General features: G+C 43.8%; 1 protein-coding gene across 3 annotated transcripts in view; it reads left to right on the top strand.

The window, feature by feature from the left end:
* Positions 1-24,476, top strand: part of ZFAND3 (zinc finger AN1-type containing 3) — a 350,329-nt gene that overhangs the window by 317,984 nt on the left and 7,869 nt on the right. Inside the window, exons 5-7 of one of the 3 annotated variants that reach the window (XM_047735019.1) lie at positions 2,619-2,786; positions 3,636-3,689; positions 6,685-6,725. In XM_047735019.1, coding sequence (XP_047590975.1) covers positions 2,619-2,786; positions 3,636-3,689; positions 6,685-6,710 — 248 coding nt within the window. In that variant the 3' untranslated portion in view covers positions 6,711-6,725. Of the gene's footprint in view, positions 1-2,618; positions 2,787-3,635; positions 3,983-6,684; positions 6,726-24,476 lie in introns of those variants that run through there. The other 2 variants (XM_047735016.1, XM_047735018.1) reach the window with 2 other exon arrangements.

Raw genomic sequence — 24,476 nt, 5'->3', positions numbered from 1 at the left:
CTTTAAAAATGGGGATGGATAGATAACACGTTTGACAGTTTGGGACAGAGTCATATGGAAAACAGCTTTGAATGTGACTATTTCCAGACACATGCTCTGTTCTATCAGATCGTGTTGTGAATGAAAGGGTTAGGAACTGAGTGGTCCTCTTTTACATTAGAGGCATGCTGACATCATGTCAAAAGCTGTCTGGATTTTAACAGTATTAATAATGCAGAGGTTTCAACAGCCTCCCCTTCTTGTGTGGACTCCTCTCTCTCTCTCTTCCCCCACCCCATGCCCCAGCGTTGGGAGATAATTTCTCTTATGGATGCTCCACATTTAGGACCTTGTCTCATAACAGAGACTATTTTTTTGTTATGGCTCTTACTCTAGAATTTTCTCTTCTTTTTTTTTTTTTAAGTGTGTCTAAATAGAGTTATTAATACAAATTATGCCGTTGCTGGTTTGTGAAAAAAGAACTCCCCCAGAGAGCACTGTGGCTCATACGAGGTGAATTCCTTTGGGCTGGCTGCTTTGTAATGATTTACATTTAGATTGTTGCTTGTTGCTGTTGTAGGGGAAGGGGCCCTGTCTGTGGCTGTCTCAGTCATCACACTGATTGGGTTTGGACAGCTTCGCTCAGCAGAGCTGGGAAATAGGCTGAACTTGCTTTCAATTGTTTTCATCAAAGGGCTTGTTTAGTTGGTTCGTATTGGGGGAAAATGTCATGTAGGACTGGAAGAACTAAACGAGATGAAAAATGAAGTTTACAATTGGTAAGAATGGTGTGTGCCTTCCATAAGTCAGTGCACAGTGTGCTGGGCTGAGGGGGCCAGGGCTGTTTGTATCTTCAGTGTCAGGGCAGTGAGTGCTCCCTGGTGACCTGCAGCATCTTCACACGGGGCGGGGGTGGCGGGGGGGAAGAGGTACAAAGCCTCCACTGATAAACATCCAAAAGTGTGCTGCTTCTCATGAGGGCCACTTTAAATAGAAAAATCAGAACTGCCTAGGAGAAGATTCATTCATCTGAGAAATATTTATTGAGTTGTAGGCATTGTAGGCATATTATGAACAAAGCAGGTGAAACTTCCTGCCCTGCAGGATTTTATATCCTCTGTGAGGATAATATTAAAAGGTACAGTGCTGTGGAGGAATAAAAGGCAGGAGTTGGGAGGAGGGTACATGCTAGGGGAAGGGAACATGAATAGTCTAGATAGGGTGAGCAGAGAAAAGGATGTTGAAAATGTGACTTCAAAAGACATAAGAGATGAGATCCATGTAGATCTGGGTAACAAGTCCTAGACAATTGGAACAGAAGGTGCAAAGGCCCTGAGGTAGGAGACAATCAGGAGGCTAGTGTGGATGGAGTAGAGGGAAAGAATAGCAGCAGAGGTAAGAGAGCAGAGAGGAGGGCAAATCATGCAGGGCCTTGTGAGTGCTATAGTAGATATTTGAACTTTTACTCTGGAAAGGAGAGCTATAAAAGGGTTTTGAACAGGGAAGTGAAATGATTCTAACTTGATTTTTAACAGGATCACTTGGCTCATCAGTTAAAAGGCTATTATATTGGGCTGGATGTGAGATGGTGGTAACTTGTACCAGGATGGTAGTGGTGGAAAGGTGAAAAGTGGTGGGATCTGGATCTGTTTTGACAAAAATCATTTAGGAGACTCCTTCCAGAGAGGGTTTAGCACAAACCCCTTTGGAACCTTGGCAAGAGGTACATCTCGAGTATGCCACAGTGGCACCAAGTCCAAGAATACGGAGTACCCTGTGCCCTTCTTCTTCTTTTTTCCCCCCTTGACGGCAGGAGTTATTTACAGCCTGCCTATGTCAGGAACTTTATTGTGTTTTAGTTACCTTATTAAGGTTCTACAGAACATGAGTTGTCACACGTTACCCCTCCCTCCACACACCAGTTTGGCACCAGCCAGGGTGGTTGTGCAGAGCGCTGCTTCTGTAGCACTCCATAGTGGAGGTCACGGGACGGACAGCTTGCTTGTGAATAAGCAAGGATGCTCCTTTGCTCTGAATAAAATTAAAACAATTTTCAACAGCAGAACCTGATTTCTTAGGTTTTGTTTTGTTACATTTAAGAGTAGAAACGTGAGTATTTTTGCTAGAAAAGATTTTGGATCACCCATCAAATACTGCATCGGGTACAGAATTGTGCTAATAAGCATGGCGATGAAAAGAAATATTAGGCTTAATCCCTTTTCTAAACAATTATAGTGTACTTGAGGACAAGCAGATCTCTAAGAAGCAGTAAATAACCAATGCAAGCAGTAAGCTGCCAGGGCCTGAAGAAGGGGCACAGACAAGAAGAGGATCCCAGTTCCAGCTTGAATGGTCTCCTCAAAGAAACAGCTGTTTTTAAAAACAACAGCATGGTACTGATTTTTGTTGAGTCAGCCCACCTTCTCTCTAGCTCAAACCTCGCTTGTTAGAAGTCTGCCCTACAGGTATGTGCTTGTCACAGTTTATGCAGCATAAACCAGGCCAGGCAGGACTGGCTATTGCTCACACAAGTCCAGTTGCTGGAAGAGGGCAATAGAGTGGCTTGCAGTATAATATTAATTAGCTGTGCTTGCCAGGCAAGCACTAACCCTGACCCCCAAATGTGTTGTTTTGGTCAGATTCACAGTCTGAGAATGAGGCTTCGCCAGTGAAACGGGCACGACTACTGGAGAATACCGAACGACCTGAGGAAACCAGCCGATCTAAACAGAAGAGTCGACGTCGGTGCTTCCAGTGCCAAACCAAACTGGAGCTGGTGCAGCAGGAATTGGGATCCTGCCGCTGCGGTAAGCATCGCCCCCAGCGGTGTGATGGGGATTTGTGTCCTTGACACCCTGCTCTAGCTGTGGAAATTCCTCTCAAGAGGCTGGAGTCCTTCATCTGAGTGCCTCCCTGCAAGTCATGGGGCTGGAGCTTATGAAAGCAGGAGTGAGGGAGTCTTCCTTCTAAATGCCCTTTATTTCCTCTCATGCCCACCAAAAAAAAAAAAAAAAAAAAAAAAAAAGGCAAAAACATTCCCACTTCTCTTAACACTTACTACTTTAGAGTTGCACTGTCACTGGTTACTGCTTTCAGCTTCTCCCTACCGTGTATTACTCTGGTTCCTGCTCATTGATGACTTACTTAGAAATTAACCAAACCAGTGAAATTCTCAGATATGTATCATAAAATTCAGATATTAAATTAATTTTGAATGAGCATCTTAGTATGTAGAATAAATGAAAAGTCTTCTCCCCCTGATGCCCTTTTAAGTGAAAGTTTGATTGGAAAATTATTTCTTTGAACCATAATTCATTGTCGTTCAACCCCTTGAAATAGCTTTAAAGTAACACTCCTTCTGTGTTATCCAGTGCAATACTGGCTCTCAGGATTGCTGCCCAGGGATGTGTTTTAAAACTTTATGCCTGCCCACAGCAGAACAAAACTTAGTCCAGTTCTTTCCCTTTGAACACATATATCATGTCCCATAGAAGCAAAATTGTGTAGCTGCATTATTTAGGCTGACTTAGTTTTCCTGTTTTTATTCCCTGATTTAACGCTTAGTATTATAAAATTAATCTATGGGACAGACCTGTCATCAGGCAGACCTGGAAACGTGGCTCTCACACTGAGAATCCTATGTCCTTTGTCCTTAGGAGTAAGATTTAGAAGCCTCCTTTTCCCCTGGGACAGCCATAGACACCCTGCAGGTATTGATGCTGACAGGAAGGACTGGATGGTTCTCTTAGCCGCTGGAAAATCAGTAACTCAAAATCTCTCATCTCCTGAAGAGGCAGCCATTGCTTCTCCCATGCCTCAGTTACTTACCCTGTTGGAAGTGAGAAGGAAAGGAGGATGTACCAGCTTCTCATGGAAGCAGAGTTGGAACCCCTGTTTCTGTCAAGACCAGCAATCTGTTTGTTGTAGCATGGGAAGTCCCTTGGACCAGTTTTTACTGTTTAAGCTTGGCGTTGAGTTATCTTGTTAATTGCTTGTGTGGAAGTGTAAAGAGGAGAGGTAGGATAAAAGGTGGGAGGAGAGGCTGTCAGCAGCTTTTGTTGTGTGCATGGATGTGGCATGGCCCAAGAGAGCCCAGAACCTTATTCTTCAACTACGTCCTGATCAACCCTGCCAGATAATCTTAAACACTCAGTGAGATAGGGAAGGAATACTGTGGTCAGCTGAGCAAACTCTGGGGCATGGTGGCTAACCAGCCTTGCCCATATTGAAGGGTTTTTCTCATCTTTTATAGTCTGCAAGTTCTTGCTTTGGTCTTCGCAGAAACCATTGGAGGGGGCTGGTTTCAGTGTTCCATCTGTTATCAGTGTTGTGAAGCCCACCTGACCATTTTGCCGGTTGCTTTTATAACACGTGCCCTTGATTGTTCCCAAATTAGAATCATGGGATTTTCCTGTACCTTACATTCTTGTTTTGTTCTTGAAAGTAATGGAATCCTGGGTATTACACAGGATTTGCCCTAGTGGATCAAGCAGTTGATCCGTTAATTATGTCATTTGCCTCTGGCAGTGGCTGTCCTTGTCAGGCAGGGAGTGAGAACTCACACTTTAGCACTGAGAGATGCAGGGGTGGTGTAACCGGGTGTGCCAGTTTATGCTTCAGCTTTGATGCAAACCGCCAAAGTGCCTATGGTCTTAAGCACCCAGCAGAATAAAATCTAGAAATACATGTTAGATGATTTCACGTGCTCCTAAGTGAAACCCAGTTGACTGTCGCTGGTAAGTTCAGATTATTCTACTGTGTTCTTCACCTCTTGGGCAGGAGGCTGGATTTCTAAAGTACCTGTTGGGTTTATCACAGACATGCATTCTTTTTAAATGATCTAACACATAATCCCTTGGCTTATGCCCAATTCTTAGGGTCTACTTACAGAGAGATTTGATTTTAATGCTAGGGAAAAAGCTCTGAGCTTTCTGCAGTCCCTCCAGATGTAGCCTTCCTAGAGAGAGCAGGGAGTTCAGTTTGGCCCACTGAGAGTGTTACACTTATGTGCCCAGAAAAATGACAGAGTCTGCTGCCACATTTTAAAAGATGAAGGACAGCAGTGGGAACTTACACCTCTGGGACTGTCTTTGACAAATAGCTCTTGTGTTCCTCCTGCCTGTCTGCTCGGCTCTCTCTAGGAAATGGGGAGTTGTGTCATTATTTCCTTGAGGATGCATAGAGTGTTGAAGAGACATTGAACTGCCCTGAAAGATTTGGGACTGGGGTGGGGGGTGTGGTAGGGGGGTATGGTAATTTACTACAGGAAGTAAGGAAGGTAGTTTGAACTCAGAACACTTCTCCACTGCAGAAAATCTTTTTCTTAATATATATATTCACAACCTTTTTCCATTCCCCTTCCAGTCTGTACAGGTTATTAACTGCTGACAAGAAATTCACATCTCATAAATAATGCTTAAGAGCCATTGCTATATAAATTGAATGTGTTATGAATTGTGATGGGCCTTTTTGTAGCATTCGATGCCTAGAGCAGGAAGAACAGAGGATGTCATTTTCATTAATTTCTAATGAGGTGCCAATTAAAGACAGGGAAGACGCACCAAAGGGAAGAGTGGCCAAGCTCCCCTGAATCCTCCGCCTCAGGGCTGTCATCCAAACACTGCTAGCAAGCCTTTTCTAAAAATTCCATTAAATTACAGTCTCATCGAGAGCACACACAGACACATTCAGCTTGCCTTTGATCTTCAAAAGAGCAATTTGTAAGGCGAGTTTGAGCCTTCTCACATAGGGAACAGCTAGAGGTGATAGGAATTGTTAATTGCCAAGATACTCCATGGGCTTTCAATAAGGAGGTGAATTTTGAAGATGAATTCTCCTCTGCCTTGCTGTGACTAGATAACCTTTAAATCAACAATACCAAAGTAACACCCTTTTCCTGTGAAATTTTTCAGGATGCCAATTAGAAAAGGCGTGTGGTGAGGCTGGGCTGATAGCCTGCATCCCAGAGTATCTTCAACAGTTAACTTCTCAAGATAGAAAACAGTTGCATAAAAATGGATTTATTTGTTTCATTTTCTACTCAGTAGGCAGATTGATCAGCTCATTCTCATTACAGGAGTCTTATCTCTGAAAATGCCACCTAGAGGATGTTCTGAAATCTGGCCATCCTCATCAGATCTGGGCTGCATCACAGCCATGTGAATGCTGTGTTCTCCAAGCCGATCTTGCATGAAACACACAGCATGGCTTCGTGATCGCTGTGCCTTGCTATCCAGAACCACAGAATTAATTTTTAAATACCATTCTAAGAGCTTGCATAAGTTATCACCTGTTTTTAGTTTAGTGTGACTTAAACTGTAAGCTGATATGCTCCCTTTTGGGACAGCAGTGCTTTTACTAACAAACCTAAGTGATCTGGCTTCCTTTTCGTGCTTTCAAAATAAATTTTATGTTCACTTTAGAAACTCAGGAGAGATGCTTTTGCCCTTCAGAGTAGTTTCTCATCTCCAGGTGCCTCAGTGGTCATTTTTTGCATTCTCATTCATTGTTGAACTGAATTCTTCAAGCATTTATTGAGATGGGACTATGCATGAAGCATTTTGCTAGGTGTTACGGGGAGTATAGCATCTAGAAATATAGAATGTAGGAACTCATAGTCTAGGTCAATGGTTTCGAATTGGAATGGGCATCAGAACTGTAGGGAAGGTGTGGCAAAATACAGATTTCTGCCCACCCACCTCCCAGTAGGCCCGTGCATGTTTAACAACTGAAAGATCTGGGTGGTGCTGATGCTGCTAGTATGAGGAACCACGCTTTGAGAACCTCTGCTCTGGACAGTTCTCCATCCTGTGAAGCTTTTAAAAACAGAATGCCGAGGCCTCAGGAAAGGTCACCAGCTATTGTTTTAGCTTTTTATTTAGAAATTTAAAGTGTTTTCTTGGACCATTTGAAAGTAAGTTGCAAGCATCACATCTGTTTTCTATGACTTAGGGATATTATAACCGTAGCACAGTTATCAACTTCAGTAAATTGATACTGATTCAGTACTTTTACTTAATCTGCCACCCATATTCCAGTTTGTCAGTTCATCTAAAAAATGTCTTTTATAAAAGCATTTTCCCCTTCTAGGACAGAATCCAGTCCTGGAATAGGTGGTGGTGGTCAGTTGTCATGTCCCTTTAGACTCTTTGAACCTGAAACATTTTTATGGCCTTGTTTTTATTGATGTTGACATTTTTTAAGACTATGCCCACCACACCCTTTTGAAAATAGAATGCTCCTTATTTTGTGTTTGTGTTTATCTGGTGTTTCTTCATGATTAGATTCAGATTATTTATACCCAGCCAGACTACTATGAAGTGATGTGCCCTTCTCTGGGCATCCCCTCATTGTAGATGTTAATTTTAATTCACTCACCCAAGTCAGAGTGTTGTTCAGTTTCTCCATTCTGTAGTTACTGTTTTGACCGTGTAGCTAGTGAGCATTCTTTGGGAAAACAGTTTATGACCACGTCACAATCCTGCTCATCATCAAACATGTCTCCTAGATTTAGGATCCATTGATGATTCTTGCCAGAACCAGTCTTTACTCTGATGACTGCAGAATGATAATCTTTCTAACTCCAGCCCTCCTACTACATTTCTCGTTTGGCATTCAGTGTTTCAGTGTTCTTTTGTGAGGACCCTTCTCCCCCATTTATTTATCTATTATTATTATGGGCTCATGGGCTTTTTATATTTTTTTTTCAGTGGTTTGTAATTCATTACTGTACTTAATTATTTTGGTAGTCAAATTGTTCCCACAGTGTTTCCTTACTCCATGGCATAATAAGATATGTTATGGGAGCATCTGAGTGGCACAGTCAGTTAAGCATCCGACTCTTGGTTTTGGCTTAGGTCATGATCTCTGAGGCTCCTGAGATTGAGTCCCGAGTCGGGCTCTATGCTCAGTGCAGAGTCTGCTAAAGACTCTCTCTCCCTCTGCCCCTCCCTCCTCCTCTGTTTCTCTCTCTCTCTCTCTCTCTCTCAAAAAAACCAGTCTTTTAAAAAAAAAAAAAAAATGTGTTCTGAATACATCTGGTACTTAACCTATGACCAGGCCTGCAATCAGCCATTTTTCTGGGGATCTCTGAGGTGACTTTAATATGCATTCCTAGAGGGATTTGCTGGGCCTATGAGGAAGGCAGATACATGGCACGAAACAGCTGGCATTCAGGGTGGCCTACCATAAGAGTTTTAACTGAGGTATAAGCCATGTGTTACAGGACTACAGGGAGCAAGAAATTAATTTCAACTATAGAAGACTCTGGGTAGGTTGCAGTAATTGGGGCTTTAAAGGAAGAGTGCGATTTAGATGTGTGGAAAGAGGGACTACCTGTGCAAAGATGGTTTTCTGAAGGTGACCCCTGTGCAGCTGGATTAGGGTTGAGTGAAGAGAGACTACTAACAAGGGACAGTAGGAATTCAGACTCTAGGCTGTAGGGTTTGGATGTTGGTTTGCAGTGAGGAATTGTCAGTGGCTTTGAATATGGTCAACAGGATCTAATATGACTTTTTTTTCCCTTTCTTAATTAAGCACAGAGGAAAGCCCAGGAGGCTAATGAATCTTTTTTAGAGGAATGGTCTAGGACAAATGTGAACTAAGTAAGTGAAAAGGAAATGGGCCTGTTTCACAGCCATCCCTGCCACTACAGAGGACTGCACAGTGAGTGAATAGTGATACCCTAAGGTTCCAGAGTGGGGCAAGGAGCTGTGGTAACTGTGAGATGTGTTGGTGACAAGAAATTACCAGGCTGGTCCATTTCACCAGCATCAGAGATCACCTGAGATTAGTCCATGTGTCTGTGCCTTTGCTTAAACTCTCATCCACATGTGGCTTGAACCTGTCAGGAAGATTTGGCATTCTACCCTCTAAAAGAAAATTTGGCTGTCTATGTTCTTTTAAAGGCTTTATTCCATTACAGAGTTCTAGCCTGGATCCATCAGGAAACCTTGCTATCCAGGGAAACACCTGAGATCTTTTATCATGCCGAGATTGGTTTGGTTGGTTCACTATTATCATTACCGCCATTGAGTGGTGAGTCCATGCTCTGCCCTGTGTTATAGAGAGAGTGTGTGGTTACCAAGACCCCAGCGCTTTAGGAACCTGTTCTATGCTGAATCTGGCGATGAAAAGCTAAAGTTTTTCCATTACTTGTAAGACTGCAACTGAGTATGTGTTATCTATGGCTCAAGAGAAGGAGGTGTCCTGTCCATTTTCCCAACAGCAAACAACAACAACAAAAAACCTTTGATGGGAATTATTGTATATGTGAGAGCTAAGGGTAGTTGGAAATCTTGAGAAATATTCTGAGAAAATTTTCTACCTTTGCTACTTTCTTACTTTCATTCTCACTCTACTTTTACCTAAACAAGAATATGTTATCTGTATTCCCCATTTAATCTTTAATGTATAAAAGTTCTAGTCTAAAACCAAACAGATTATTCCCTCTTCTGCTCCTCTATAAATTGCACATTGAGATGTTAGAGCAAAACAAACCAAGCCTTTTACTGAACACTGACTCCATGTTCAGCACTGTCTTAGAGATCCAGCCTACCATATGTCCGTTGACAAGGCTATAGAGAGAAGTCAGAAACGTGAAGAGCTCCCCTCCCCAGCAAAGGAGCATCAAAGACTGAACTTTTAAAAGACAAAATATGCAGAGCATATCTGCTGAAGCCTGTGTCACATTCTTATCCTATTGGAAGGTGAGCCAGGAGACCCTTGTCCCATAGAGTGAAATATTTTCTGTCTGGATAGCAAATTTCCAGCTATCTGTCTGTAGTCTAATCTTAGCACCAATAACAGCACAATAATTTTATCAAAGCTGTTTGGATAAGTTACCCTGCTAAAATACTTCTTTATGGGAAAAAAATGGATCATTGTGAAAGGAAATGAATTATTGATGTCTTTTGTTTCAGTTCCAAGAATAAATAGTTTCAGTTAATTCTTTGTCCAGTAAAGTGTGCATGGTGTTTTTCTTTTAAACAGTTTTTTTTGGGGTAGAATTTGTATACCATATTTACGTGTTTTACAGTTCAGTGAGTTTTGGTAAATTTAAATTGTACAGCCCTCACTAAAATCAGAGTTTAGAATGTTTTAAATCACCTCTAAATCTTCCCTTGTGTCCCTTTCTTGTTGGTCCCTACAGTCCCCTTCCCCAGCCTCAAGGCAACCACTGACTGATCTGCTGTTGGTATAATTTTGCCTTTACTAGAATTTTAATATTATGGATTCATACAGTACACACACACACACACACACACACACACACACACACACACACACACAGTCTTGTTTGTGTACGTAGCATGTTTCTGAGATTGAGCCGCATTGTTACATATTAGTAGTTCATTCCTCTTTAATGTTGGGTAGTATTTCATTGTATGGGTAATATCACATTAGTTTATCCATTTGCCAGTGGACATACATTTAGATTGTTGCCAGTTGGGGGATATTTTGAATAAAGCTGCTGTAAATATTCATACACAGATTTTTGTGTGGATATATGTTGTAATTCCTCTTAGGTAGATATAGAAGTGAAACTGCCAGGTTGAATGACCAGTGTACATTCTGCATTTTAAGAAAATTCTATTAGCAGTATGTTAGGGTTCTAGTTTACCCATAATTTGTCAATATTTAATATTGTCATTTATTTTAACTTTACCTATCCTAGTGGGTATGTGGTGCCACTTTACTGTGGTGTATTAATTTCCCATCTGGCATTTCCCAGATGACTGGTGATGATAAGTGTCTTTTTCATAAGTTTTTTTGGTCATTCATATCTATCTTCATCAAGAGTCCATACTTAAATATTCATTGTTAAATTTATTCCCAAGTATTTTAATTTTTTGATGCTGTTGTGAACAGAAGTTTTTATATTTACTTGCAGATTGTTCTTTTCTATCCCTTCAAAACACAATTTTTGCGTATGATTTTTTAATTCTGCAACTTTGCTAATTCACTTATTAGCGCTAGATTCCTTAGGATTATCTACATCCATGATCATGTCATTGCATATAAAGACAGTTTAGTGCCTTTTCAGTCTTTATGCCTATCATTTCTTTTTCTTGAATCATTGCACTGGCTACGACCTCTACCACAACGTTGAAGTGTTGAGAATGGATCTCCTTGCCTCCTCCCTGATCTTTGGTAAAATTTCATCTTTTACAACTAAGTATGATTTAGCTGTATATTTTTAAAGTTTTATTTATTTATTTTTGGTAATCTCTACACCCAGTGTGGGGCTCAGACTCAGAGAATTGCATGTTCTTCCACCTAAGCCATCCAGGCATCCCATATGCTCTAGTTTTTTTGTTTTTGTTTTTAAGAGCTGTTCCCCACCTCTGCCCCTTAACCTTGAGAAATCTTAATGGTTGTAGCTATTGAGTGCGTTTTAGGAAAACAGTACATGTTCAAATACATTCCCTCAAAACAGATGATATAGCCCAGGGTGAGCTACCATGTGGCCTAAAAAAGATCAGCAAAACTATGCTTTAAAAGTTTTACCATCTCTTGAATTCATTTCTGTTTATAGTTGAAGCATATTCCCTTTGCTCACGGTTCTCTATAACATGTCTGTCCATCTTTAATGGGGAAAGCCTGCGACCTGAGATTATTTTTCTTTTCATCAAGCCAGTGTCGTAACAGACACCCAAGATGCTATAGGTTACTCTCACCTGAGGTAGTAAAAGCAAACCACTCTTGAGAGATGCTTGGGAATGCTTTGCTTGAATTAAATGATTTTGCCAACAAGGCACGGTCACAAAAATTTGTGTGTAAATATATACTGGTAGCACATAGCACCAGGATTAGGAGCCTTAGCAGTAATTTCATCCAACCCCACTTTTTTTCAATAAATGAGGAAATGGAGATCAGAAAGGTTGCCACTGGCCTCACATTATACCTGTGATAATGCAAACATTATACCTGTTTGCAAAATCCTGGTATTTCAGGATTGCAGCCTTTGATAGAAAGCTCGGAGACTGAAGAGATTGCCCAATGTGAGGGCTCACAGCAGTGTCCTTCCCATCACGAGGTCTTGGGCCTTCCTAACTACAGCTCTTCATCACACATCCTGGATGTCTTCTTGTCCCCACTGAATCTTACTTTTGTCTTCTGAAGTACCGAGAAGATTTCTTGGTCTTTCCTTCGCGTTAATACACCTGACTGTTTTCGCTTTCTCTTAGTTTGGCCTCCAAAATCTTGCTCAGGACTCAGGACTCTTTGCAGCAGAATGTCACCAAATTAGACTATTGGTGTAATAGAGATAAATAAAGTAGCACTTATTTATTTTTAAAGATTTTATTTGAGAAAGAGAGAGCACGCGCATGAGCAGGATGGGAAGAGCCAAGGGAGAAGGAGAAGCAGACTCCCAGCTGAGCAGGGAGCCCGATGCTGGGTTCAAGCCCAGGACCCTGGAATCATGAGCTGAGCTGAAGGCAGATGCTTAACCGACTGAGCCACCCAGGTGCCCCTAGAGTAGTATTTAGTCAAAATAAGAGGATTTGAAAATTTTTTCTGTCAGATCGATGACAAATTGTTCACAAAGTTTTGCCAAAGAAATGCCCTTTCCAAAGCCTTTAATGTACATAGTTAAACTCATTTGTGTTCAGTACATTGTATGCAGATATATACGGTAGACGCTTCCAGTCTGCTGAGTAGATTCTTACTAAGATTCCCTCATGAGCAGGGCTTCTTGATAAATGTGGGCCTCAGACCAGCATTTCCCAATCCCCGGATAGAAGGGGATGCTTCTTTAGAAAGTAGAAGTACAGTTGCTCAGGTAACTGTAATATACCCCAGTGTTTGATATACTCTCTGTATACCTAATAGCTCATTTCCCCCCATAAGAAACGGAAAGGTAATTTAAGACCAAATATAATTACTGTACATATCAAGTAAGGTGATCCACATCATAGAGTCTTTATATCAGATCTAGTTAGCTCCATGCTCTTTTTCTTTCTTTCATATGCCTTCCTCCCATGATCTCCTTTCTCCTGCTAGATTCTAAAATCCTTAAGGGTCGGGCCTACATGTTATTCTGTAGTTTCCCACTGCCCTTGATAGAGTGTGTGGCCTATGGTTGTACCCAGACAGTGTTAACTAATAATACACAAGAAAAATTGGAAGTCACAGAAACGTGGTGCTCTGGTGAGCCTACTGGTTATCTTTGGGGGAAGCCCTTTTGTAGTAGTATTTGAAGGCAGGCCCAAGTGGGTGAATGGGAGAATGTCTGGGCCAGTCTCCATGTATATTCATGAAGCCAGGGTACATGTGCAACCTGAGGATTTCCCAGTGGAATATTTGGCCGAAGGAATAAGTTGTAGGTAGGAAACCTTAGCATTATTTATTGTTACATACTTTTATCTGCCTTGAATTTTTATTGGTACGGGGTGGAAAGCATACAAGACATATATACTATCAGATAGGATAGTGTTGCCTACTTGGTCTAATTAAAAATATTTGATAAGCTTATGGTTTAATTAAATACTCAACTTTGGGGATGAATGTGTTTGTATGAATAAAACCTGTGCTTCATCTTGCACATGAATAAGATAAACCCTTTGGAGGTCACAGAGATAGAGACCCCTGTAGAGAACTACACCAGTGTCTCATTCCTGCCTAACCTGTCACTCTGGCATAGAATCCAAGTACTTAAGTGACTTAGAAGTTATCCATCTGGTGCCACTTCAGCCCCACCCCCCCAGACTGACACAGACACTACATAGGCACGTAATCCAGCTGCCGCGCACATCTTCAGCCCAGAGGGAGTATGGTGTGTCTTATTGCCAGGCAGCTTAGAGTGCCTAGTGCTTCATCTGCTGACCCAAAACCAGCCTTCTCATAGAACATGCCTTATTCCTCCTCACTCTGCCCTTCAGAGTCACGTGTCACAAATCATCTTTGAGAAAGCCTGCTCTTCAGATATTTGAACATGGGGTGTTGGCTTTCCAGCACCCTGTTCCCTCCAGTAGCAAGTCTGTCCATAGGGACTAAAGAACTACTGTGGGACATTGGAGACTAGAGTGGGTATAGGAATGCCAGAGTGGGCTCAGGGTCTCAACGGTCTTCCTTATGGGGGCCCTCACAAAATCTGGGTATCTTTTTAAACAAAAACCCTTCTTTACCTGTTGATCTCCCAAGACTGCTAAAAAGTCTCTCTTGTGAAGTCCATGGTTGACCTCTGTTGCTGTACTTTGCAGAACATGTAAAACTGTCTATTCTTCTAGACCATAAGTACTGGAGGACAGGGGCCATATAGTGTTCTTTGGTGGCTCCTACCGTGGTAGAAGTGCAGTCATGCCTAGTAAACGTTTGAGTTGAATGAGTGAACTCTGCAGTTATGATCCTCTGGGTGAAGGAAAAAGAAGAGCTTTTTCTTTTTTTAAAAAGATTTGAGAGAAGGTGAGCACGAGGTGGGGAGAGGAGGGGTGCTGAGGCAGAGGGAGAAGACTCTCCACTGAGCAGGGAGCCTGACATGAGGCTCCATCCCAGGACCCTGAGATCATGACCTGAGCCAAAGGCAGATACTTAACTGACCGAGCCACCCAGACGCCCCAGAGAAAGGACAATTTTAAAGAGTACCTGCTATATACTGAATGCCTGCTCCTATGTTAAATCACTTGATCCTGATAAAAGCTTTGTTGTAAAATGGTACTACATTTTTATAGCAAGAGAAAACAAGCTTTGAGGTTGAGTAACTCAGTAATACTAAGGGAGCACCTGGCATGCAAGCCCAGATTTGTTGAGCTCCCAGAATCCTGCACTGTTCATGTCCCCCTGCTGGCCCGGATGTTCTGAGCAGTGAGGAAGTAGCAGCCTGAGTTACCTTTATTTTCAACCGTATAGATCTTAGCCCATTTGTTAAGCACTTCCCCAGTTCAGAGATGAACAATGGATGGTACAAACGTAGGCAGCCTACTATATGAGAACGTCTTGAGATGGTGTTAATGAGTCATCCCAGTGCAGTTTTTCAGTGGTGTTCCATGGACTAATTGTCCCTGCATCTAGATAAGATGCTTCTGGAGGACAGGGTCCATAGTGTTGCCACCTTTTTGTCTCCCACTGTGCCTGGGTAATTATGAGACACAGCGGCACTTAATTCTTATTGGTGTGGATGTTCATTTTCTCCTGAGTGCTAATTCATGTCCTCATTTTCCTTGAAAACTTACCTCCTCCAGGATACCTTATGCAGTTGACCTCTCCTCGGTGCTCCCAATTTATTGCACATAGCTGGGTTGTATTGATTTTATTTGCAGTTGATTTCTTGCTTTGCTTCGTGTGTCCTTCAGCTGTTTTCCTCTCTGCGCATCTCCAGCTGTCTTTCAAGGCAGGAACTTGTGACTTCTTCCTTTTCTTTTTCCTCCACCCAGCCCCTAGAATAGAGCTCTGTAAACAGTGCACAGATGACCAATAAATACTTTTGACTCCTTGAGCCTGATAGCTTCTTTTCCTTGCTGGATTGACAGCCTAACACTAGAGCCTGAATCTTTTATTTATTAGATGAGATTTCTTATAGCACCTTTCCTCTGAAGAGATCAATATCAGTGAAGTTTGTTTCTGCTTCTGGAAAGTGCTTTTACCTAAGCAGACCAAGGCTTTGATAAGATAGTCCTTACTCCTCTGCTTGTGGGCCCTGGAGATACAGACTCTAAGAAAGCCTTACCACTTCAAGTTTTGCTATCGTGTTGCTGGCCATGAGCCTGAATAAGACTGTGACAAATAGCCACACAAGCTCTGTGGCGTTGGTTGATACTCTAGCCAGTGTTCTCAAAAGAAAATCTGTGTTTGGGGGGCATTATCATCGACTGAAAGGCAGATACGGAGAAGTCCACCTTAGCACACAGTTCATCTGCCCACTAACCAGAGTCCCATCACAGTGTTTGTGGGATGTAAGCTCTCAGTGCGTGATGTCACCAGAATGGTTCAGTCTCTGAAACTCAGTGCCATGAGGGAGAGTGTCTGTGGGACAGGGCCCATGAAGTGCATGAGACCCAGACTCCAAACACACAAGTGCTAGATAGGCAGAGAGTAAGTGCTGAGAGAAGGCGCTGTCAAGCTGATGAGAAGAAGAGCTATCACACTACAGATGGGAGTAGTCTAGACTCACTGTGGAGTGTTGGAACAGAGTTCAGTGGCCAGAGACTGGAAAGGGTGGATGAGTCAGCCCTATAATTCACTGGAGAAGTGCCTAAAATAATTGGGTCAGCTGGCTTCTCCAGGAAATAGCTCACTTTTCCACAGACATTCCCATCCCTGCCCAGAGTTAGACGGAATTGAGTAGGACATGAAGTCCTCTCCCGCGTGCTTTGCAGACTGATGAGAGGTGTGCACGTGGAAGCTGCCCAGTGTGGATACTCGCCACCATCACTAAGCGTGGCCTTTCTTTAAGCCTGCAGGCTAGAAAACACCTTCTGCTGTCAGAGTAGGTGTCAGGGCAGCCACAGCTACTGAGGCACCCCGAGAAACAGAAGAGCTGGGGGAAAGGTGTTGGAGAGAAAGTGGAAGGAAAAGAAGTAGAGAAGGACTAGAGGGCAGAAATGGAGGTGTGATGGGTACAGGAAGTCGGCCGGCATTTACTCAAGGGGTAGTGTGAGCTTGGGAGGGTGCCCTTGCTTCTTTCTTTCTTCCTGAGATTTGAAGGATGTTCTCCTTCTGTATTGTCACCTGTGGAGTTGAGAGATAGAGCCGCCCATCTGTCTAGTTGATTCTCAGCCCGCAACAAAGTGCCTGGAACATTGTTGGAAGGAAGAGATGACAAGGAGTGTCCCTCTTTGCTCTGGGTACCTCCTAGTCCATGATCATGGGGCCTCACCAGCTCTTGTACCTGCTAAAATATGCAGTGTTATGGTGGGTGACTGGGAGGCAGCTGGCACTGGCCTGTGTGACTCTATTATGCGGCATACAGCCAGGCCCACTTCAGTTATGCTGGCGAGTTCTCCACAGCAGTGTTCGGGGCCTGCAGAGGTACAGGGACAAGCATGTCGTGCAGGTGTTAGATGCACCCTGTGACCAAAATTTTCTAAATACCAGTCAAGATATTGCTTGGATGCAGATGGATTGTTCTTGGGCCGTAGAGTGGGAGGTAGCAGGCAGTGGCTGCTGCTGTTGAAGACATCCCTGTGGGTAATGGCGGCCTTGTCTTCTGGCAGCCTGCTTGTGCTTTGAGGCACTGAGCCGGTCTCTTCCTCACGGGATTATGCTGTCTAGCAGCAGGCCACTCCACACACTCACATGCTCCTCTTCGTGAACCATGTCTGCCCCAAGGCCCCTGGGAGATGGAAGCTCTGCGTCAGCACACCACAGGGTCTGTGCATCCTTGTGATTAAGACATGGGATGACATGTGCTCTCTAGAGCGGCACACTGCAGTGTTACAGGTGCGCCTGGGAAGGGAAGGTTTCCAGATTTACAGATTAAAGGGCCTGGTTTGTGTTAATGCTCTTGTATCAGTTAAACTGCTCTTTCTTTGAACTGGGTTGTTAGCTCAGGATTAATTTTCCACGGAATCTGGAGTAATTGACCAAAATGCCAGGGTGGAGTAGGAAATGAATATCAGTGGGAATTTGGGTGATGATGTTCAGTTCTTCATTATCTGTATGTACTCAGCTCATTTGTGCTCATGAGTTACAGCAAAGTTTTTTAACTCTAGGAGAGCATCTCATGGCATCTTGGACATTTCTGGGTTGCCTCTCAGAGTGAGCTCAGGGAGTATAGGCTGATATTAATAATGGCAATAGGAAAGCATAATTAGGAAAGTAAACCTGCTATTGCAGAACAACAGAATATCCAAAGCCAGACAATAATAGTTTCAGATTGTGCTCACTGTGCTTCTGTTCACTGGAGTAATTGGAGATAGAATGTGTGATGGTGTTGCTCTCTCCAGGAGTGGTAGGGAGGGGCAAAGTTACCAGCATTAACATTCTTTTATTGCTAGAAGTAATTTTCTTCTGTTTTTAATGAGTCGGATGTTGACTCAAATTATTTATTCAGTTTACTTACGTGAGTTCTAGAGGAAAAGCAGGGAATAAAACTGACAAAGCCCCTGACCTCATGGTGCTTTTATTCTTTGGGGGAGAGTTGCAGTAAACAAGGGAACAGATAAATGAGATACTTTCTGATGGGAATAAGTGCTCTGGTGTAACAGGATGGCAGAATGAGAAGGGCAAGTTGGGGTGGGGGAGGCTAGCATCTGGAGGAGGTGATAGCTGAGCTGATACAGAAAAGCTAGGAGGACTATTCAGAGAACTAGGAGGAAAGTGCCCCAGATCAAGAGAACAGCAGCAAAATGGCCTGAGGCAGGAACAACTGGGCAGATTGGGACCAGAAAGGTGGCCCCTGTGGTTGAAGTACAGTGCGTGAGGAGAAGCAGTCAGGACTAGAAGGGGGGACAAGTAGGCCTTTGTAAGGACTTAGAATTTTACTCTAAAAGTAGTGGGAAGGCATTGAAGGGTTTTAGGCAAAGGAGTGGTGTGATCTGATTTACATTTTATATTACATTTCTGTCCCTCTGGGAAATAAACATAATGCTTATGCATAGACTATCAAGAACACATAAGAACTGGTAGTAGTGGTAGCTTTGCCTCTGGGGAGGGTAACTAAGAGAATGGGATGAGAGGCTAACTTTTTGCTGAATATTATTTCATGCAAATTGAATTTCTGTTATATTCATGTATTACCTATTCAAACAGGAATTAATTAACAAATATTTAAAAAGTACATCTCAAGTCAGTTACCAAGAAAGAAAAGAAAAGAAATCCCTTTAACTGCTCTGAAAGAGAAGGCTTGGAGGGCAGCAAAGGAAGAAGAGGGCAACTCGTTGTGGGCTCTTGCTAACCATGGTGGAGGCTTGGTCTCACTCCATCCCAGCCCTGCTGGCCTTTGTTCTCTTCTGTCAGCATGCTGTACTCATTCTTCCCATAGGACCTTTGCCGTGAGATGATGGAGAGAAGCAGAGCAGATTCAGAACATCATTTAGAAATAAATCCAATGAGACTACTAAAAGTTGGTGTGAGGAGTAAGGGAATGAGGAATCAAGGAGTCCTGGTTGAGCAGCTGTGTGGATGTACCATTATTCACAGATGCAGGGAAGATTAGGAGACCAGCCAATAACGGAGTCAAGAGGACTAAAAGTTCTGTTTTGAACATGTTACAGTTGAGATTCCTGTTAACCAGTCTAGTTGAGTGTGTTTTCCAAGGAGTACGTTGGATATAGGAGTTTAGAGGAAGAATTTGTGGTTGAAATCTAAATTCCAGATGCATTAGCATTTAGACTGTACTTGAAGATTTGGGTCTGGATGAGATTTACTTAAAAAGAGGAATATATGAAAATGTAAGAGTACTACTTTCTCTGGTGGTTTCAGAAGGGAGGCCAGTAGAGGATTCCAGGGAGCTGCAACCGGCAAGGTGGAAGGAAGATCAGGAATATCCCAGAAAACTACAGAAGCTGAGGGGAAGATCCTGTAAGAGAATTGAGAGAGGTGAGGGTGAGCAGATGGGATTTGGCCACTTGACCTCTTGACAGGCTTTTACTTATCCCCAGAGGTACCGAAAACAGTCTGTCTGTAACTAATCTCTCCTTCATCATTCAGTCGAAATATTCTGAGTGAACCACCCACTGTTCGAGGCATTAAATTATAGAAGTATAGTCCTTGCTTTTATGAAACCTAGACAGGAAAATAAGTTAAATGAAAATTACACACAAATGATACCTACAATTATAGTTATGACCAGTGATTCAAGGAAAAGTCCAGGATGCCATGAACAGTGGATAATAGGGCCCTAGACTAGTCTGAAGGTCTAGGATGCTCTTCCTGAAGAAAAGCCATTGAAGCTGAAGAAGCCAGAATTTGGTTAGGGCAGTGTGTCTAGAACATAGAATACAGGAGGCAGGGCTGAAAGGCATGAGAGTGAGCAAAGGTGGTGAAATTGATTTTCCTTCTTGGGAAACCATTAAAGGGTTTAAATAAGAGTGTGATTATCAGAGACGGGGGTGTGTGGAATCACTGTGGCTCCTGTTGAGCAGGATGGATTTGAGGTCATCAGCCACCCAGAGAAGGCTATTATAGTAGCCCTGGTGAGGGATACTGGTGGCTTTGACTGGGTGGCAGTGGTAGAGATGGAAGGAAGAGAAGGAATTTGATTTTTGGAAATAGGATCCACAGGACTTGGTAGTTGAAGAATGAGGAAGATATCAGTGATGACCTAGGCTTCTGTCATGAATGACTGGCAGCAGGGTGAGCCCATTCTTTATTAGAGTGGGGGACACTGAAAGAGAAGCAAGTGTTCCATTTTGGATGCCTTAAGTCTAAGGTATCCAAGATATCAGTAGATAAGGGGATCCAGAGGCATAGACCTCCAAAGAGAGAGGTCTGGAGCAGAGAGAGAAATTTCAAAGTTGTTGGCATGTATGGTTAGGGCTTTAAACCCTGGGGCAAGTATGGGGTGAGACAAAAAGAGAGTTCAGCACTGAGTAATTCTAACACTAGTGCAGGAGACCAAAATCAGGGAAAGTAGCCTGTGCCCATGGGAGTAGTCACAGACTCCTCGGGAGTAGTTAACTGTTCCAGACGCTATCAAGGAGAACTGAAAAAGGCCCATTGGATTTAGCAGTGAGCAGGCTTCATTCACGGAGCTTGTTACATAGCCAGACTGTAACTGTATCTGAGCCCCCTCCCCACCCACTCTCCAGGTGAAAGGGAATTGGGCTGTGAGGTCCGCTTCTCCCACACAGCCAGGTAAGAAGTCTCTAGAATCCTGGGGTGGGCTGTCCATTCATTGGGAGTTTTAACTGTATGAAGTCTATAGTCTCTTTTCAAGCCTGAACTCCTGTCTACAGCTGAAATAATCTTCTGCCGCTGAATAAGCCTCTAGCCCTCCAGGAGAGGCTGTGTTTAAATTAACTAACCTTAAAAATGAAGAATCAAGAAGTCAGCTTCTCTGCCCTCCCCTCTGCACATGCTTCAAACGGTGGACAGCAGATGTCTGTTGTGGGACTTGTGACTTTTAAGGCTTACATTTTGTGAAAATAGAAAAGAGCATACTTATACTCTTGAGCTCCTCAGCATGACCTGTTTGAGTTAATGTGAAAACAAGAGGCATGTAGAGAGACTTCTCATTCTTAAAAGAAGCACAGAACAAGTGCACGGGACACTGGTGCAGTTTGGATAAAAGCATAATTGTTCTCTGAGTGTCTAGAGTCTGTTCCTTTCTCTCATTCCTCCTTCCACTGCAGCTCCCAGCCCGCCAGCCTCAGGGAGATAGACACGGCCTCTTCAGCGCACAGTCAGTACGTGACCAAACTGGGAAACACACATGCACTGCCTCTGATTGTGACAGGGGCTTGCAGAATTCACGCCCATAGCTGTGAAGAAGCCCCCACGGGAGCAGAGGAGCTGCTCTCCACTGTCCTTGGAAAGTTTCCAGGTCCCTTTTATGGTGTCCCTAACCAGTGAGTGCCTTCTCAGCTGCCCTGTGTAGTCTTCATATATTTAAATCAAGTTTCTCTAACATTTGCATATCTTCAACAGAAGGCTTTACTGAGCTTGTCACTTACTGTGCCTGTGTAGTTGGTACAGAGAGGTTTGTGCAGGGGCCAGAGGAAAGTGCATCGCATGTCCAGAGGAAGATTTCACCTTCATTCTCCTGTGTCAGTAGCAGCTTCACTTAGGAGAAGGAAACCAGGGAGTAGACTGAGAGGTGAAGGGGAGGAAGAGTAGGAGGAAGGAACAGGGCAAGGGGCTCCCAGCCTTGAAGTCCCAGTGTGTTAGTTTTATTGTGTAAGGTGTAACAAAAGTCAGAAGAGCCATCCCAGCAGCAACCAACCTGCGTTGCACTGGCTGCTTTCATGTCTGTAACCCCATTTTGTGAGAGGCACAACTGAGGCTCTAAAAGATTAAATGTCAGAGCAGTGCAGCTAGAATTTGAGTCCAGTACTTTGGCTCCAAAGCACAAGCTTTTCACTGGGTTATCCAGAAAGAGACCTTGAGATTACCCTGTTTGTGGGACTTGCCCTAGCAGCAAGGGTGGGACTAAGCCATTGATCTCTCCAACTCCACTCTGTCATCTTTGTACTCTCCCATGACCTCACCACATGAAGTGGAAGGCCAACAGAGAAAAATGGGAGAAGTATTCCTTTCTTTTCCAAGTGTTATTCTGGAGAGAGACCCATAACATTTATAGTCCGAGCACCACTGATACTCTGTGACTTGCCTGTGTAGTCTTCAGTGCTGGCTAAACAGGTCACAGTTCTCTGGCAGGCCTGGTAGCAGAGTTGCTCCTTTGCGCCCAGACCGTGCCCTCGGTGGCTCTTGGGTGGGATGTGTGGGGCCCTTTTTCTTTTCTCCATTGCAGCTTTGGAGCTAGTTTTCTAGGAGAGTGCTCCATTTGAGAAGGTAATCTTTTAAAGGACAAGGTAATGCTGAAAGAGAAAGGCAAACAAATTTCAAGTCTGCTGAGAGGAGGATAAGGTCACCTGAGAAATAGAAGTTTCCTGTCAGTACCTTACTATTCTCCTGAGGCCCCGAGAGGCTGGTGGTGTGGGGGGAGGGAATGGAGAGGAGGCCAGAGTAGCAGTACCTCCTAGGGTTTTCCAGATCCTTAAAACTGCCCAAGGTACCAAGAGGCTAATGCTCTTGGCTACTGAAATGTAATGGTGTTTGAAAGAGCAAGTCGGTATTTCTGTGGCAAAATCCACCTAGAGCCATTTTCTCTTAGTTTTTAAATATATGTTCATCTGTAGGTAAAACAGCCTAGCAGAAGGTGAGCTAGCAGCCAGCCCCCTTCTCTTGGGCGCTGAGGTGTTATAGGGCTTGCTTGGAGGGGGGTTTGCACAAGTCAGAGTTGATGGCCCAGTATCCTTTCTGGTGCAGGTGCCCTGCCCCACTTCCCACCCCCAGAGCCAAAAATAGGACTAGGTTTTCCTGGGTAGGGGGAGGCTAGAACCAGGGGGGCAGGTCAAGGAAAGGGAGGCCTCCTGAGCGGGGTGACAGGAGACATTACTGGGACAGGGCACACATTTCCCCCAGAGGAGAGGAAAGAGATCATTCAAGTTTTTGCAAGAATGGAGCCGTCTAGAGAGTGATAAAGGATACCCAGAGTGGTGAATTTTTTATACTTTTACACGTATGTGCAGACTGCGTCAGGAGCTTCGGCACACTGGACCAGGACAGTTTTCTCTCCGCTGCTGCTGACTGTTCTCTCAGAGCCATGGGCTGAGTGTGCATAGCCGTGTGAGGAGCTCGTCGCACAGAGGCCCCGTCTTCTGCCTTCTGTCACACTGCCTCTTGTGCTAGCATTTAGCTTGTGTCTAACTGGTATTTTAATTGGTTTGGGGGAAAACAAGTGATTGTTTCTGTTTTAGAATTGTCTTGGTATGTTTTAGTGCTTTTTGTTAAATTGTCGAGTAGAATAGGCCCTTCCAAATTGCAAATTCACCTTCCCTCTGAGGAATGGACAGACTGATGTCCATCCACCCGTTCTCTCCCCAAGCCTAGCTAAGCACTGTGCCTGCCGGCTCGTGAGCCAGGATATGCAGTGCTGCTTTTTGGAGTGTTATGCTTTTCCCTCCACCATGCAGAGCCAGAGGTGGAGGAGAATGTAAAGCGGACCCTATTCCATTCCTGAAACACCTGCAGCTGCTTTGCCTGTACCATGGGTCTGATGAAATAAAATGCAATAAGATCCTTTAATACATTTCTGTGCTGCAAATTCTGCCTTGGGGTTGGGTCAGTAGATGCGGTGTAATCCGGGCTTGCTGCTGGTGGGGGTATAAATGGCTAATGCTTTCCAGCAAGCTTTCCTGTAGCCGCCTGCTGATCCCAGCACGCACTTACAAATGAGCTATGAGGTCAGCTTGCTGTCCTGAGCTTTAAGAAACTTTTACCTTGTTGGAAAAAAATGTGATTTTTTTTTTTAAAGATTTTATTTTTTTTTATTTGACAGAGAGAAATCACAAGTAAGCAGAGAGGCAGGCAGAGAGAGAGGAGGAAGCAGGCTCCCCGCTGAGCAGAAAGCCCCATGTGGGGCTCAAACCCAGGACCTGGGATCATGACCCGAGCCGAAGGCAGCAGCTTAACCCACTGAGCCACCCAGGCGCCCCTGTGATTCTTTTTTCTAACGAGCTTGCCTGGTCATTTCAGACACATGGGTCAGGAATATCTGTCATCTGTTCTTTAAATAGGCACATGGATCACAGGTGGTTTCTGTTGATGGGTTGGGAGTGTCCATTGCCAGGTTTCTTCAGGAAGCTTTGGGAGGTCTCGGGTAAGTTCTGTTTGCTGGAGTCCATGCTCCTGTGTAGGAGCAGTCTCTGATTTTCCTCCTACCTGGGCCTCAGGACCACTCTGCGGCCAGCACAGCCTCCAGAGCTGGTGGGCAGGCGCGCCGGGAAGGACGTGTGTGCGCAGATGGCTGCGCACCAGTGGGTCATGTCATAGGCCTCCAGCCCCAAGGCTTGTCAGTAGTTTTAGTTTCTTCTTGAAACTTTGGCAATTTGAAA

The sequence above is a fragment of the Lutra lutra genome, chromosome 6 (assembly GCF_902655055.1).
Source record: "Lutra lutra chromosome 6, mLutLut1.2, whole genome shotgun sequence".
Classification (NCBI taxonomy): domain Eukaryota; kingdom Metazoa; phylum Chordata; class Mammalia; order Carnivora; family Mustelidae; genus Lutra; species Lutra lutra.
This window is presented reverse-complemented; position numbering and strand designations above follow the sequence as displayed.